Source organism: Lissotriton helveticus, chromosome 8, assembly GCF_964261635.1.
Source record: "Lissotriton helveticus chromosome 8, aLisHel1.1, whole genome shotgun sequence".
NCBI classification, from domain to species: Eukaryota; Metazoa; Chordata; class Amphibia; order Caudata; family Salamandridae; genus Lissotriton; species Lissotriton helveticus.
Window position 1 is genome coordinate 1119967038 of NC_136069.1, and position 16591 is coordinate 1119983628.

Below are 16591 nucleotides of genomic sequence, written 5' to 3' on the forward strand. Positions count from 1 at the left end.
GGAATAAGGACATTGCACCACCCATCCTATTTAGGGCCAATGATGTAATTTCCTGGAAAAACCTGGTAGTGACAAACAGAAACATCAAAATAATGAACCTCATACTCAGGAAACAACATTCGATGGGCATGGCAGTCATTAGTTATTTGTTTTTCAAAAACAAACTCTCACTTTAGGGGTTGATTTTTGCACACAAAAAGTTTGGTGGGTGGCTGTCAATACTGACGGCAGCATTCCACAAAATTGTTGGTACCTTCAGAGGAACCACCATCATGTCGGTGCCTCCAAAGGTACAGAAATCACTGCTGGCTGCCGGTGATCTCTAAATTTGGCAGGCAGCCGTCTCGGTGGCAGATGGAATGTCCTCCTCCAGCCAGACAAACAGCAGAACACTACTATTATCCTAGAATACTTCTCTGTATCCAGTACAGTCTTTGGTTGACCTCCAAACATAGTAAGAGTGCAAAGCTTCTAAATACTGACCATGACATCAAAGCTGTTGCAACTATGGATGATGCTTGGCAAGCCATAAATGTTTTGGACCATAAGAAACGTATACTCTAATCATTCAAGATGGCTGACGTCATTTCCAAACCTCCTGATAGTCCTTGGGCTCCATGGGACATGTAGTCTTCCTTGGCTTAATTCATGTGTTTGCTTAGGATATCTTTTAAGACATGACGTCTCTTTCCAGGTGGAGCCAACACTGCATACAACCAGCCTCTTGTGTTTCCAAAGGAGTGTACATTCAGGTACTTATAGTAACGCACAAGATTAGCACATATGGATAAAGAGCAGATTGAATATCATGACAGGCATTTACTTCAAAACTAATTGTCTGCAGAAATGACTTAGTTGGGTAGGAGTGAAAACAGATTCTGCAATAATAACAACATTGTGCTGAAAAAGTGGCAGAGCCAAAACACCTCAGCGTATTGACCCTGGGGCTAGGGTTGGAAGAAAGGGGTTTTACACATTGCTTCTGTGGCGTCTGGTGAATTTAAAAAATGGTTGGGGATAAGACGAACCCCGCAAGCTACAGTGAATCTTATACTGCTTAAATGTGTAATAAGTGAAACTTGTCAAACACTTTAAATTCTCTACCCAGGCATATCGATTTTCAACAGTTGTGTTAAATACCACCTCCTCCAGGTAGTCTTAATCATGGCATAAGGTAGGCTCACTAGCATATAAACATGTGACATTCAGGTGGATGCAGCACACTAAGCAACGCTTCACTGTGTGTTCAGCCCTTGTGTTCAGGCTCTAATTTGTTTGAAATCTAAATGAGTGTGCTCTGGAACTTCCTGAGCTGTTTTTTCATACAGATTTTCTATATTTACTATTTTGAAAATAAGCATGACCCTCGATTATGCGGTTGGCTAAAATGTTTGTACAATTACAAGTCTCATCAAAACATTCACCATCAAGCAGAGCATTACGCATGTTGCGTCAACAAAATAATCTTCCCTGAGGGGATGACCAGTTTGACTGGAACTGCGCATCATTCAATTCAACACTTGTAAAACACACTCACCTCCACAGTACCAATGTGGGAAAATGAGACTGCCATTCTTTTGCGCCGATAGAGTGTTCAAGTACTGGAACAACAAGTAGTCTGAACCCCTTTATGATAGTGACAGGCATTATGAGAAATTCTCACGTCTTTCCGCTCCAACAATAGCGCTCTGGTTGCTTACAACTCAGTGTAGTTGGTTTGCTATATCATCTAGTGGTGTGACAAAAAGTTCTAATGTCGTGGTGCGAGTATTGCCGCGGTTCCATTTAAGTGGGCTGAAGTATATTGGGTCTTTTTCCTCCCAGAGATATATTGACGCAGTGCCTACATGAACATTGTAGATCAGCAGAGTATTTTAAAGATTAATTATTTGTCATTTAAAGACAATGAAGTGTCCAATGGCTGTTGGAAACACGATTGAACGTTCTATGGTTTTTATGGGGGGATTAGTGGCACAATCACCCCATGGTAGCAATGTGTAGAATAATGAAGGGGGAAGTGAAGCACAGGTTCAAGATTCGGGCAGGATGCGGAGTGTCGGAAGGCAGCCAGCAAAATATAGGGTGAGGTGAACCAGGGAGTGGAGGCCAGGCCAGGCCAGGTCATCAGTAAGAGAGGAATTTGTTGGATAGGATTTGTTTTGCTTCTTTCTTGAAGAGGGATGTGGAGGGGTTACATCTGATCTCTGTGGGAAGAGAGTTCCAGATATATGGGGCTACTCTAGAGAAGGATGGTAGTATGTTTTCTTTTTCTTGAACATTTGTGGCTTGAGCAGTAAGGAACTGGTGCTTCTGGAGGATCTGTTCCCACCCAAAAGGGTCAGTTTCTGGGCCAGGTAAGAAGGGGTGTTGTGGTGTAACACTTAATGGGTCAGGCAAGCAATTTTGAGATGCATCCTGGCCTCAAGTGGCAGCCAATTCACCACACATAGGTCGAGTGATGTGATCACGTTTTTTAGACCCCCTGATAAGCCTGACAGCAGAATCAAAAGTGGCCTTAAGAGGCGCAAGTGAGGTTTTCGGGAGACCCACAAGGGTAGCACTAACATAGTCAGGGGCGCAACTAGGTCTTCATTTCGGGGGGGGCTAACATGGCAAAAGAAGGGGCGTGGCTAATGTTAATCAATGGGGCGGAGCTAAAATGGTAGATAATCAGGATCGGTTAATGCTCCCTCACACCTTAAAACCCATACCCGCCCTGAACCCTAAAATTACCCCCGGCACCCCAAAACCCATACCCATCCTGATCCCTAAAATTATCCCTCCCTGGCACCCCAAAACCCATACTCACCCCACACCCTAAAATTACCCGCTGGCACCCCAAAACCCATTACCACCCTGAACCCTAAAATCACCCCCCTGGAGCCCCAAAGCCCATACCCGCCCTGAACCCTTAAATTACCCCTGGCACCCCAAAACCCATACCCACCCTGAACCCTAAAATGACTCCTGGCACCCCAAAACCCATACCCGCAGTGATCCCTAAAATTACCCCCTGGCACCCCAAAACCCATTACCACCCTGAACCCTAAAATCACCCCCCTGGAGCCCCAAAGCCCATACCCGCCCTGAACCCTTAAATTACCCCTGGCACCCCAAAACCCATACCCACCCTGAACCCTAAAATGACTCCTGGCACCCCAAAACCCATACCCGCAGTGATCCCTAAAATTACACCCTTGCCCCCCAAAACCCATACTCACCCTGAATCTTAAAATTACCCCTGACACACCAAACCACATACCCACGCTGAACCCTAACATTAACCCCCTCACACCCTAAAACCCATACCCACCCTGAACCCTAAAATTACCCCTGGCACCCCAAAACCCATACCGATCCCTAAAATTATCCACCCGGCACCCCAAGACCCATACCCACCCCACACCCTAAATTTACCCCCTGGCACCCCAAAACCCATTACCACCCTGAACCCTAAAATCACCCCCCTGGCACCCCAAAACCCATACCCACCCTAAACCCTAAAATTACCCCTGGCACCCCAAAACCCATACAGCAGTGATCCCTAAAGTTACACCCTTGCCCCCCAAAACCCATACTCACCCTGAATCTTAAAATTACCCCTGGCACACCAAAACACATACCCACGCTGGACCCTAAAATTAACCCCCTCACACCCTAAAACCCATACCCGCCCTGAACCCTAAAATTACCCCTGGCACCCCAAAACCCATACCCATCCTGATCCCTAAAATTACCCCCCCCCCCGCGGCACCCCAAAACCCATACCCACCCCACACCCTAAAATTACCCCCTGGCACCCCAAAAGCCATTACCACCCTGAACCTTAAATTACCCCTGGCACCCCAGAAACCATACCCATGCTGAACCATAAATTCCCCCCTTGCCCCCCAAAACCAATACCCACCCTGAACCTTAAAATTACCCCAGGCACCCCAAAACACATACCCATGCAGAGCCATAAATTCCCCTCTGGCACCCCATAACCCATACCCACCCTGAACCCTAAAATAGCCACCTGACATCCCAAAACCCACACCTGCCGTAAACCCTAAAATTACCCTTGGCACTATAAAACACATACCCACGCTGAACCCTAAAATTAATCCCATGGCACCCCAAAACCCACACCCACCCTGAACCCTAAAAGTATCCCCCCACCCCGGCACCCCAAAACCCATACCCACCCCACACCCTAAAATTACCCTCTGGCACCCAAAAACCCATACCCATGCTGAACCATAAATTCCCCCGGCACCCCATAACCCATACCCACCCTGAACCCTAAAATTGCCCGCTGACACCCCAAAACCCACACCTTCCCTGAACCCTAAAATTACCCCTGGCACACCAAAACACATACCCACGCTGAACCCTAAAATGACCACTGGCACCACAAAACCCATACCCCCCCTAAACCCTAAAATTGCCCCCTGGAACCCCAAAACCCATACCCGCTCAGAACCCTAAAATTAACCCCTGGCACCCCAATTTGTAACCCACCATGAACCATAAAATTACTCACTGGCTCCCTAAAACCCACACCCACTCTGAACTCTAAAGTTACCCACTAGCACCCCCAAAAAAAAAATGAACACTACAAACTTACATTACAGTTGCATATTTTGAGGGGACTGTCCTCTTTGACGTTTCTATGCATGTAAGTCAAGAACAACATTCACAGTAACCTAGATATGCAGGCAGTAGGTAATGCTGTGCTGAAAAATGCATTAAAGTTACTGGAACTTACATAAAAAACTGCTGCCTGCTCCTCTGATACTATACTGTGGAGTCGGGCTGATCAGCAGCACTGCGTCCTGGCATCCAACCCCTCGAAGGTCTCAGAGTAGATAGGTCTCCTCGATTCTCCTTGCCTGGGTCCCCTCTGCTTCTTCGCTGCTGCCCTTGGATGCGAAAATAGAAAGATCCATGGCCCTGTTCACCATTTATCTGGTGAGCAGTGCGGTGGATGTGAATTCCATCCAAGTGCACAGACAGCAGGGTGAAAGGGATGGCCAGTGCAGGTGATGCTTTTCCTTTGAAAATTAATTTCTGCTGGTGTCTTAGCCCAGGGTTTGCTGTCTGTGCACTTGTATGGAATACACATCTATACAAGTGCACAGACAGCACACCCTGGGCTTTGACACCAGCAGAAATTCCCATACAAAAGAAAGGCGCCACCTGCACTGGCCATGCCTTCCCCCCTGCTGTGCACTTCACACCCCATACTTATAACCCATCAAGTGCTTAGGTGAAATCCCTGCCTTCAGGCAAGGAATTCACCTCGGCGGCACCACTCTAATGGAAATCAAGAGGTGAGGGCAGGGGTGTTCACTCGAGGAAACTGTTCAGAGGCTGGCTGTCTGCTCGGGCTGCTGGGCCTCTCAGAATGCATAATAAAAATCACATTCTCGGCTCCGATGCACAGTGTTAGTTAGTGATTTCAGTGCGTGTCATCTTAGCCCGGGCAGAGGAGGCGACGGGGGGGGGCTGAAGCCCGGTGAGCCCAATGGGTGTTGCGCGCCTGAACATAGTCCAGTTTCAGAAGAACAAGTGCCTGTGTTCCAATTTTTAGGTCAGCCACAGGAAGGAAATGTTTTACTTTCCTAAGGACATGCAACTGATGGTTGGCTCCTCTGGTGAGGTGCTGATGTGTTTGTACATGGAGAGGTCTTTGTTAAGGTTGATGCCTTGGGATTTGGCAGAGTCAAGGATATGTGGGGTGCAGTTTAAGGCAGAGAGAGTATAGATCTTCATTGGATCATCAGTTTGGATGTTTATGTCACCTATAATGAAGGCCTGGGTTATGAGAGATGGCATGAAGTGTGCCTAGTCAAGGAAGGTCTTTGGAAATCTGATAGTTATTTTTGGGCTTGTGGCTAACTGAAGAACAGGGAAAAGACAAGAAACTACATGTGGGCATTCGAAGTAAATGTACATTGGAGTAGTGACAATTTCCACTGAATGTCAGTGGAATGAATCACCGCAGCACTGCGTTCAGAACCCGAGGTTCTGTTATACAAGAGAATATTAAAGTCGGCTGGTAAAAGATTTAGGAGTTGTGAAGATAAAGACACAGTAAAGGAGCAGTGGGCCATGGTAAATGTAAGAACTTTGAGGAAATTGTCCTTGAAAAGATCATTATTACTTGCTTCATGCTCGTCTGATGGTCTGATATTGAACAATACATGTCTGAAGATGGTTACCCGAAGCGGAGTGTGGGTGAATGTGGAGTGTTGTGTAAAATAGAACAGGGCGAAGGCAGTAAGCCAAGAGGCAAATGGGAAGGTTTTTTGAGTACCCCTAAATTTCAGGAGGATATCAGCCCTAACCTAAAGAGGATGTGGATGTTTTTGGAGCTCGCCATGTTTTCATGCTTTGTGTCAGTCTGAAAACAACTATTGCCTGTAGGAGCACCATTAATTAATGCATTGGTTTATTGAGCAGTACTCTGGTATATTCAATCAGCATTCATGACAATGGCACACTGAACCTCATATTATTAGCAGCATTCAGTCAAAGCTGAAAATGCTCCTTATGTAATTTTCCCTATTCTTGAATATATGGGTAACCATCAAGTACAGGCTGAAAGTGCCTTAGCTTATGACAGCAGTACTGGGGCATATATTTGTATCGATTCTGGTGGTATTTTGATTTCTGGTTTTCTGGAAAGGAAGGATGATTTGCCTCTAGTATTATTGCTGAATCTCTGTAAAATCTTATTGGATAGAGATCCCTACTAAATACCCTCACGCAAGCACACTTTAATCTAAATATAGATAGAGAGTTTTACTTTCCGGTGACGAAAGAATCAGTGTTTTTTGGAGTGAATATTCAGGTGTCTATATAGTGATAATGTCTCTTATGAGAAAAGTTGCTGCTCATGTTCTTGCTATTTAAATACACAAAATATTTGGTTTCTCCATTAGCAAAGCAATCAAGAATGAACCAGTTAAAGGACTAGGTTTCACTATCATCTCCAAATATTTACATTTATTTTCAAAGTGCAATGGAAAAATGAAAGTGCAAATTATTAGCTTGTCAGACATCATTTCCTCCTGCCTGTGGCATACCCGGGGTGGAAGAGGAAGGAGTCTTTTTCCAAAGTAAACTGTGTGTTTTTTTAGTTAAGGGATATTTTACTAAAGCAAATCAGTGCTTCCTGTTGCCCTGGCCTCTTTCTTACTGGTATGTGTATTCCAAGACTGCTGCATTTGTTTACATATTCTAAAAAAAAAAGGCAGAACATGAGACCATCTGTGCTGGTAATCACAGTATATTACTCACTTTTCCCATTAGGCTATGAGGACAGACCAGAATATCACCTGCTTAATTGAAGGTTTGAAAGGTAAAAGAAGAGCATGAAAGTAGGCTGGTACCTAAACATAAATTTTTGTCCAATTTAGAAGAGTACCGCTTTATAAATCAATCCAATCCAAATGGAAATACTGGATAACTTTCTTATTGTGTTTGTATACAGACGCTGAGTCTAGATGTAAATTTTCAGTGCTTGTTTAATATTCCATTTTGGGAAAAGAAAAGCCAGCCAACGCGTTTCGTTCTGAAAACAGAACTTCTTCAGGGCAAAATGGTTGTTCTCGAGCACGATGTTATCCAACATGGGAAGGGAAAGGTATTTTAAACATCTGTCGATCCTACTTATTCTTTGTTAGTCCAAAATCCCCAAACAGCGCTCCATATTAAGAGGAAAGTAAATGCTTTGCTCGAATCGTTGCGCTTTCGTTAAGACCTCGGTTTGCCTCGACACCATTAGCTCAAAAGCAATTTATTTATGTAGATACAAAGATCTTAGGATACGAGTTTGTCCTGTTCTGGGGAGTATATATATTTTCCGTGTTTCACAGTCCCAAACGATATGTGTCGAAATGGTAATTACCTAAAGTGTTGATCACGATAAATCAACCACACGGCGTTCCGCAGTTTCGAAAAAAAACGCCGTCCCTGCTATCCCAAAAACTGCTCTTCTAAATTGGACAAAAATTGACATTTTACCCCAGGTTTGGGTGATGCTCTCAGGACAGGGGGCATTTAGAAATAGCACGCTATAGGTTGAAGACTAATTTGATTGGTATATAGAGGATTGGTGCCTTGCTCTTTGCTGATAGGTCCACTGTCCAAGGTGTTGTTATATAAATGGTATCTAAACATAGTGAATATTCCAGTGCAGAGACAGAAAAAACATCAAACATGACCCGTCTCAGAGCAATGGCACCATCGTTTGTGCCACATTTATGATTTAGCCTTCGCATCTGAATTAATTATGTTCTTGTCTCTATTCAATTCAACATGGCTACATACTTACTATCTTGGTTTTTAGCAAGAAGGGAGCTCGGAACAATAATGTAAAGTCATTTGAATAATACAAATATAATTGTCCAAAAATACAAAACTAGTTCGGGTAAGTTTTGAGTCAACTGAGCCAACCAACATTTAACATTGTGTTGCCATCGTAATTGCTAAAGCCATTGTGGCAAAAATGCTAATTAAATGTAAGCTAACATGCACATTCTTGCTTTTTAGTGGAGCTTTGAAAGTAGGGCCCTGCTCGTTTTGCACTCTACAAAGCAGTACAGTTGTTGCCTGTTTAAAGATGTGCGCAAATAATGGTAGTAAATACAAGTGATGTAAATAACATATATTATGGTTGCAGGTAGTGATTACATAAATGCTGCTAGTCCTGTAAATGGAGCAAATATTTAATATAGTGTTTGGTTCTAGCTCTTCCTTTTAGCGTATGCAATGTATTTTCCTTTTTTGATATTTAGGTAATCAGCAGAACTAAAAGCACTCAACAGTTTGTCCATAATGTTGGTCCTGACTCTAGGAGCTGCTGACCTTTATTCACAACCCTGCTTTGTTTTCCTACAGGATCTTTCCTATAAAGACCGACACTGGCATGAAACCTGCTTCCACTGTTTCCAGTGCAAACGCTCCCTGGTGGACAAGCCCTTTGCTGCAAAGGAGGAGCATCTGCTCTGCACTGAATGCTACTCCAATGAGTACTCCTCGAAGTGCATCGAGTGCAAGAAGACGATCATGCCAGGTAAGAAAGTGACTGGGCATTCCATTTAACCACTTGCATTAATGCATTTATTATGAAATTAGAGACTGATTCATAAAGGGGAGGTATCAAGTGTGCGTATTGGAGGCATATAACCGTCACTCATTACATGAATACGAGATCAACCCATTTCTACCTTATGGTGCCCTAATATGATCCTTATATGAGAAAAGGGCAATTGACATAGCTGAGTTCCAATTCAGAAGCTTGCTCTGGTTGTCATAGTCTACCTCAATGGAATTAATTAGGGTGGAGTCAGAAGTGTCTATGAATTGATCAAGACCTTTACTTGGTCTTGTTATGCACTCTCTCTTGCTCATTGTCAGCAAATATCTCAAATAAATTAGTTGCACGAAGAATTGCAGATAATGATCTATTTTATTTTGTTAATTAACTTGATTATGGCTACTTTTACATATTTATGCGGCCAGTTTCTAAGCCAAGACTTAAAAATGGTTGCTTTTAAATTGGAAACCTAGCTGACCATAAGGTTGTTGCATCAAAAAATTCTTTTGTGCGGAATTGTAAATAGAGTCAAGTAGGTAGGACACCTTTGTGCTGAGACATAATATGAATTCATAATGTGAGGAAAGACAGATTATTGTAGGGCATTTTATGGTACAGGAGTTCACCGGAGCATGGGCTGCAATTCTATTAAAAGAAAAAACTGTAAGAAACAGCTCTTGAGTCAGAGTAAGATTCTTAAACCAGTATTATTCAGTCACTCCCCTGATATTGATGAGGTGGGACAAAATGTGTGTGTTTGGATTTTATTTCTATTTGATGTTACAATATGTATGCTTCACGAATATTTGCCAGTCTTGTATTTTGCCTTACCTACTCAAAGAAATCTGGATGATGAGAAAAGTATGAACAAATTGATGAATTTGGATATTAATATTCAAATTGAAGGGATGTATACCTTTTTTACTACTTTTAAAATGGTATATGAAAGTAATTGTAAGTAACTGAACCAAAAAGCTGGACAATCTTGCATGACAAGTCATGACACAGGGAGCAACGGAAGCATATGGGATCCCAATTGTCTTTTCGGAAAGTTTTATTGCAGCTGCATGATTCCCCATTACCATTTTATGTTGGCTGCCTGCCCTTACAGTAGCGGGCAGTGCAATGAGTGTATCAAGCAGCTAAAGATGGGTGCCTTAATTTTTAATAAACAGAACAGGGGTAGACAATTGTTGGGGAGCAGAAAGACACAACTAGAGAGAGAAAAAATAGTCCCTCAAGCAGTGCAAGGTTTGACGTCAGTTATGGAAGGGTCCATACATCAAATAAAAACACAGTGAGACCGGAATGCTTTTTGGGTGGGACAAATGCAAGACGGGCGAAAGCCATCAAATCGGGAACAGGGAATTGAGATAAACCAGAAAGTCTTCATATCATGAGCAAGAGGTAGACACAAAGTCCACTTTATGTTACAATAGGTCTCTTTGCCAAAAGACAGCTGTAGTTGTCTACAGACAAGAACTAAAAATGTCACTAGTTTGTTGCGTACAAATTTTAAATGTCAAAAAGCCATGAAATACAAGTGTATCAAAATCATCCGTCTTTAATGAGGCATTTAAAGCCCTGTTTTTTTCCCTAGCCCTCTCAAAGATACATGTTTTTGGTGTTTGTAGATCTGAGCCTTGAAAATCTGCTTGCTCTGTAACCTGAACATTCTTAGAGCCACCATTTAACAGAATGTAACTAAAAAGACTGTATGGTATACTGAAAGGCCATCAGGTATATTTCATTGACCAGACCCCATACACAGAAGACGGTGTGGAAATTATTGTTCTTTTTGTTTTCCCTTAAGGGACTCGGAAAATGGAATACAAGGGCAGCAGCTGGCATGAGACCTGCTTCATCTGCCTGCGGTGCCAGCAGCCAATCGGAACAAAGAGCTTCATTCCCAAAGACAATCAGAACTTCTGTGTGCCCTGTTATGAGAAGCAGTTTGCTATGCAGTGTGTACAATGCAAGAAGGTACTGTGTGGAAACCTAAATTTGGAGAGTTTCATGAAAGGCATCTAGTTAGTGTGTCTAGCTGGAAATGAAGCAAAACTTAATACTTCGTGTTAACTGTTTCTAAATAGTTTTAAAAACTCAATAGAAATTAAAGCAATATACCCACTTCAGAAATTGACAGTATGCACTCAGTCTTGTGTACTGATGTGGCAGCTCCAATTTGCTACATATCAGGTACTTTGGTGGTTTTGTGGGTCACTTCTAGCATTAGGTGAATCAATATTAGGCTACTGATTAGGTAGGCAAGCATTTGAACAAGTGCGCCTCTTCCCTTGAAAGGTTCATGTAACAGTTACCCAAGGACTGACTACTGGATCACTCTCCTTACCAGTTGGAAATTAACCATATGCGAGTGCATCTGAAATGATGCTGGATGTCCAAGTTAAATGAGAAGTGGCTAGTAAGTACTGCATTCTCCAAACCCTCGCTCATTCTTCACCAATGAACTCGTGTGACAACGCCATCTTCAATCTCCATTTCTAAGAGTGGCGGGTGGCACAGATCAGGGGTGGCAGGGCTGGGGGTAAGAGTACAGTGGTGTTAAAAAAATTAAAAAACATACCTTATTGCTGCGTCTCTCCTCCGTCTCATCACTGCATCAGACTCGGACTGGAACAGGAAGCATCCAGGCTCACCTGACCAGTGCAGCTTTGTGAGTGGTCTGGTCTGAGTGCAGTGTTTCGAGGCTCAGCCAGGGAATCAGTGCCTGGGCATGTTCTCCACCCAGGCTGTATTGCAGTCTTGGTGGAGAACATGCAAAGTGCACATGACTGTTTGGCCAGCCGGCAGCCAAAACAGTCATGTGCATGTAGTTAGCTCACCAATCCTCCCCCTGCTTGAGCAGCCCCGCCTGCAAAGATATCCATCAGGAGAAAATAACATGAAATCACCAATGTATTATAATTTAATTTTTCCTTTCTTTCACTGCTGCAAAGTAGTGGGGCAATGCTCCTCCGCCTTAGCAGAGGAGCCGCCACTGATTTCTAACATCCTGTAATTCTGATAGGCATGTTCATTCATTCATCAAAATGCTAGTCAAAGTGAATCCCGATGACATTCACTTTCTTAGGGTTGACGCCTCATCCCATAATAGCCCTTTAACAACCAACTATTTGTTGCTGATAGGGTAGAAGAAGAACAAGGAATTGAAACCTCAGACAGTAAAGAGGGCTCCATCGTGATCCTTGAGATCAGAGATAGCAAGGGCAGTGACAAGATGCTAAAGGGAAACTAAGGGCCATGTATAGTTAAACAACTGCTCAGACTGTACATTAGGACATTGAATTAGGTAAGAGAATGATAATGATTCTTGTGCATTACTGCAACAGCAATGCATATAACACAGTAGAATAGGAACCCTTATTAATATGGAACCATCCTTACACTGTATCATGTAATTTAGCTGACAGTGGATGGTGTAAAAAAATATGAATCAGTGATTGATAGGTTAGCCGTTGCAGTAAAGGCCCCTCTCTTCAATTGCCTATAAGTTGTGTTTTTTGGCGTCGGGTAGGCTATTTTTTCCTCAGGCAGTTATGTCACGTGGTATTATGAATGTCAGATATATGACCTGCCTCCTGCTAACAACATTTCTTCTATATATACTTGTGGACAGAATCAGATATATCCTAAAAACAGTTGTCTAGGCCCTCCTCCAAAGTATTACTTGAAAGATAACCACGCAAACACTAGATTACATAATTTTCACTAGTGCTAGGTTCGTCCACACACATAGTTGGAGGAGAAACTCTCACGGGGCAATTTATGCTACTATCTCTTTCCTTTAAAACTCTTACCACTGATCAGGTCAGGTGAGACCCATATGCAGCATTGCTCCACAACGGGAAACAGCATTCACAACGCTGTCATTACATCGCAGTACTATAACAACGTGGGGGTTACAATGACTGCGTTGTTAGTATGCGATGAATTTACATCGCAAGTCATTACAACGACTTGCTGTAGGGGGAGCTGAGGTATTGGAAATTCATTACAACACCTTCCCTACTGTTGTGCAAACTGGAGTAGCAATAGTAAATAATACTAATCCTAAGTCCAGCCCGCCCCTACTGCAAGTCGTTGTAATGACTTGCGATGTAATTGTATTGCGTACTAACAACGCGGTCGTTGTAACGACTGCGTTATAAAAGGATGTGATGTAATACATTGCGTTGTAATGTGCTATATTCTCTACAACAGAAAAGTACTTAACTGTAACATTTAATAGACATTCCTACATCACCTACCTCCCTGGTGCTTAAAACCAATCTAACTAAAAAAAGGCACTTTATACAGTAGTATGTAAGCACGGAGAGACAAAATAGCCAGTGAGGCTTCCTTGAGAGTACTTTCCTTCTGTTCCCTTAGCACTGGCAATAGGAGCCTTCACCTCAGAGATACATAAAATGGACAGAGTAAGAAAAAAAGTATAATATCTTTGTCACTGTCTTGGCCACACTGACACTTTCCCTCCCTCTGCCCCACTAGTAGAAATACTGCAGGGACAGTTTACTCTAAGTAGGAGAAGTGGATTAAGAGCCTCCATATGTTTCTGATTTATAATTATCTTAAAATAGCATTCACTTTCCTTTAAGATCGCTTCTGGAATATATAGGGGCATATCAACAAGGCGGCACTAAAAAATTATCGCCGCTTTTGCGGCCGTTTTCGGCCGAAAAGCAGCGATAATTTTAACGCCCTATTGGCAAGGACACGCTATTGCGTGAATCCATGCTTCTTCACACTTTCCCTCCACGCCCAGCCTTGCATCTCTAATGAGATGCAAAGTGGGCGTTCTTCCCCAGGATAACGGGAGAAATGTCGCTGAGCGACATTTCTCCTATTATCAAGCATCACACAAAGCAGCATAGCGACAGGAGAAGTAGCGATCACCTCTGTAATCGCTACTTTCCTTATGCCTGCTTTGACACTGTCTTAGTCATGATATCCTATGGAAGGTGGATATCATGGCTAAGTATGTGTGGACCTATCAGCAAGCTATCTGTTAAAGTTGTGCGATTCCAGCGATAATCACACGGTTAGGCAGCTTGCGCTCTGAATTTTATCGCTGTGGAGATAAGCGTTGCTGATAGCACGCTATCTCCGCGATAAAATTCAGAGTTGGGTGGCGATAATTATCTTAGCGCTAAGTGCGCTTAGCGATAATTATCGCCCCCTCTTGATGATATGCCCCATAGAGTTTGCCAGTGCAAAGTACTGTGCGGCATATCAACAAGGCGGCGTTAAAAAATTATCGCCGCTTTTGCGGCCGTTTTCGTCCAAAAAGCGGCGATAATCTTAACGCCCTATTAGCAAGGACACACTAATGAGTGAATCCATGCTTCTTCACCCTTTCCCTAAACGCCCACCTTTGCCTCTCTAATGAGATGCAAAATGGCCGTTCCTCCCCAGGATAACTGGAGAAATGTCGCTAAGCGACATTTCTCCTATTATCAAGCATCACGCAAAGCAGCATAGCGACAGGAGAAGTAGCGATAACCACTGTTATCGCTACTTTCCTTACGCCTGATTTGACACTGACTTAGCCATGATATCCTATGGAAGGTGGATATTATGGCTTAGTATGTGTGGCCCTATCAGCAAGCTATCTCCTAAAGTTGTGCGATTCCAGTGATAATCACACAGTTAGGCAGCTTGCACTCTGAATTTTATTGCTGTGGAGATAGGCGTTGCTGAGAGCACGCTATCTCCGCAATAAAATTCAGAGTTGGGTGGCGATAATTATCCTAGCGCTAAGTGTGCTTAGCGATAATTATCGCCCCCTCTTGATGATATGCCCCTGTATTGTTAATTTAATGTTGGCATAATGTCCTTAACGTTACAGAACCTTTAAGTTCTAGAGAAATGTCTTTCAAGTCCACAATTGATCATATCTTGATTACGTTTTTTTCCCTTTAAATTGGGTCTACTCAATACCAATCTTTTAAAAAAAGTATCTTAAAAGGGGCATATTATTAACGCCTTAACCTGGGCGGTTTTTCCGCCGCGCTGCGGGCGTTCTAAAGTGTGGGCGGGGCTTCGTCGGCTTTTGGCCGACGGCAGCACTGGGGAGGGAGTGCCGACGGGAGCACGAAAGGGGTTCAATCAAGATAAAGTCCCTGCAGAGGAGTTTATGTCAAGGTGATTTTTCATTACGTTTATGAGAGGATTCGAATATAAGCACAAATGTTTCACCCCACCAAGAGCTGTTGTTCATTGATCAATCCTTTATTCTGCGAGGCATCTAGCAGCCTTTGGTGGAAATATCACTCGACTGGATTACAGCTTAAAACACAAACTCGAGATAATGTTTATAGCACATTGACATTAAGGCTACAGGACGGCGTACACTTCTACAGAAAGCAAGACACAAAAATATATTTTGTACAACACTTTTGGGCACATTGCAAACCATGCAAAGTGGGGCATGTCAACCCGAATAATTACAAATTATATTAGGTGCAAGTATGCAAGTGGTAAAGCCTAATGCTGAAAGCAGGTGGAAATGTGTGCTTTAAAGGGTTCAGATGAATGAATCATGCACAGTAATGGCATCAGTAATTCTGGGCCTGGACACTCTTGACGGCTGGAGTGGCGATAATAGCCAGCTGATGGGAGAAACACTTACAAATAGTCTAAACCATAGTATTTGCTTGGTTCACACTCTTTGTTTGTCCACTGTACCATTCCAGACAGAGGCCCACCTTTTGCAAATCAGTACTGACCCTGCATCACATGGAACCAGTCCATGGGAGAGGTGTGGCGCCGCGGCCAGGGCGACTGACGCTGGAATCTGGGGATCAGGGTTCGATCCCCGGCTCTGGCGGCAGGTTAGCCCAGCACCATGTGACTCTGGGCAATAGCTTGCTTAATCTTCCCGACGGCCCCCAGCGCCTAGAGACCCTTATGGGTGATTGTGCGCTTTACAAATGTGGATTATTATTATTATTATCCCAAACTGCTAGACAAAGTCCCAGAAGGAAATACAAGCAACCCCAGACTACTAGTTGTTGGCCCATTTAGGTTTTGTTAGTAAACACAGCTTGGTTCTTCTAGCACAGCAAGCAAGGGATGCCCTTGGCCATACCCCAGTGTACTCATACCCACGGCCACTTACAAAACAAACACATAAAAGATGATAGACTAATGTGTGCAAATAGTCTAAACTCTAGCAATTGCTCAAGGTAACATCCCAAGCAATCCTTTTTCAACCCGTTGTACCACTCTAATTTGAGGACCACCTTATGCAGTTGCCTACTTTCCAAGCTCCTCATGGGAATAATTCACCACAAACTGCCACGCATGGCAACCCTGCCGATGTTTTCCTTCTGCCAGAAAGGGTTGATCCCAGGATCAGTGACAGACAAAGTGGATTAAAAACTGAGCCAAAAATAATTTACCAAAAGGCTCCAACTTGCCTTTTCATCAGTAGCTTTATTCTGTGAATATAATTACAATTACAGCAGTAATTTAGACAGC

General features: G+C 43.3%; 1 protein-coding gene across 2 annotated transcripts in view; it reads left to right on the forward strand.

The window, feature by feature from the left end:
- The window catches only part of FHL2 (four and a half LIM domains 2), a 403193-nt gene that overhangs the window by 374262 nt on the left and 12340 nt on the right, over positions 1-16591 (forward strand). For both annotated transcript variants that reach the window (XM_078657994.1, XM_078657995.1), the window contains exons 3-4: positions 8890-9064; positions 10902-11071. In XM_078657994.1, the coding sequence (XP_078514120.1) occupies positions 8890-9064; positions 10902-11071 (345 nt within the window). The remainder of the gene's footprint in view (positions 1-8889; positions 9065-10901; positions 11072-16591) is intronic.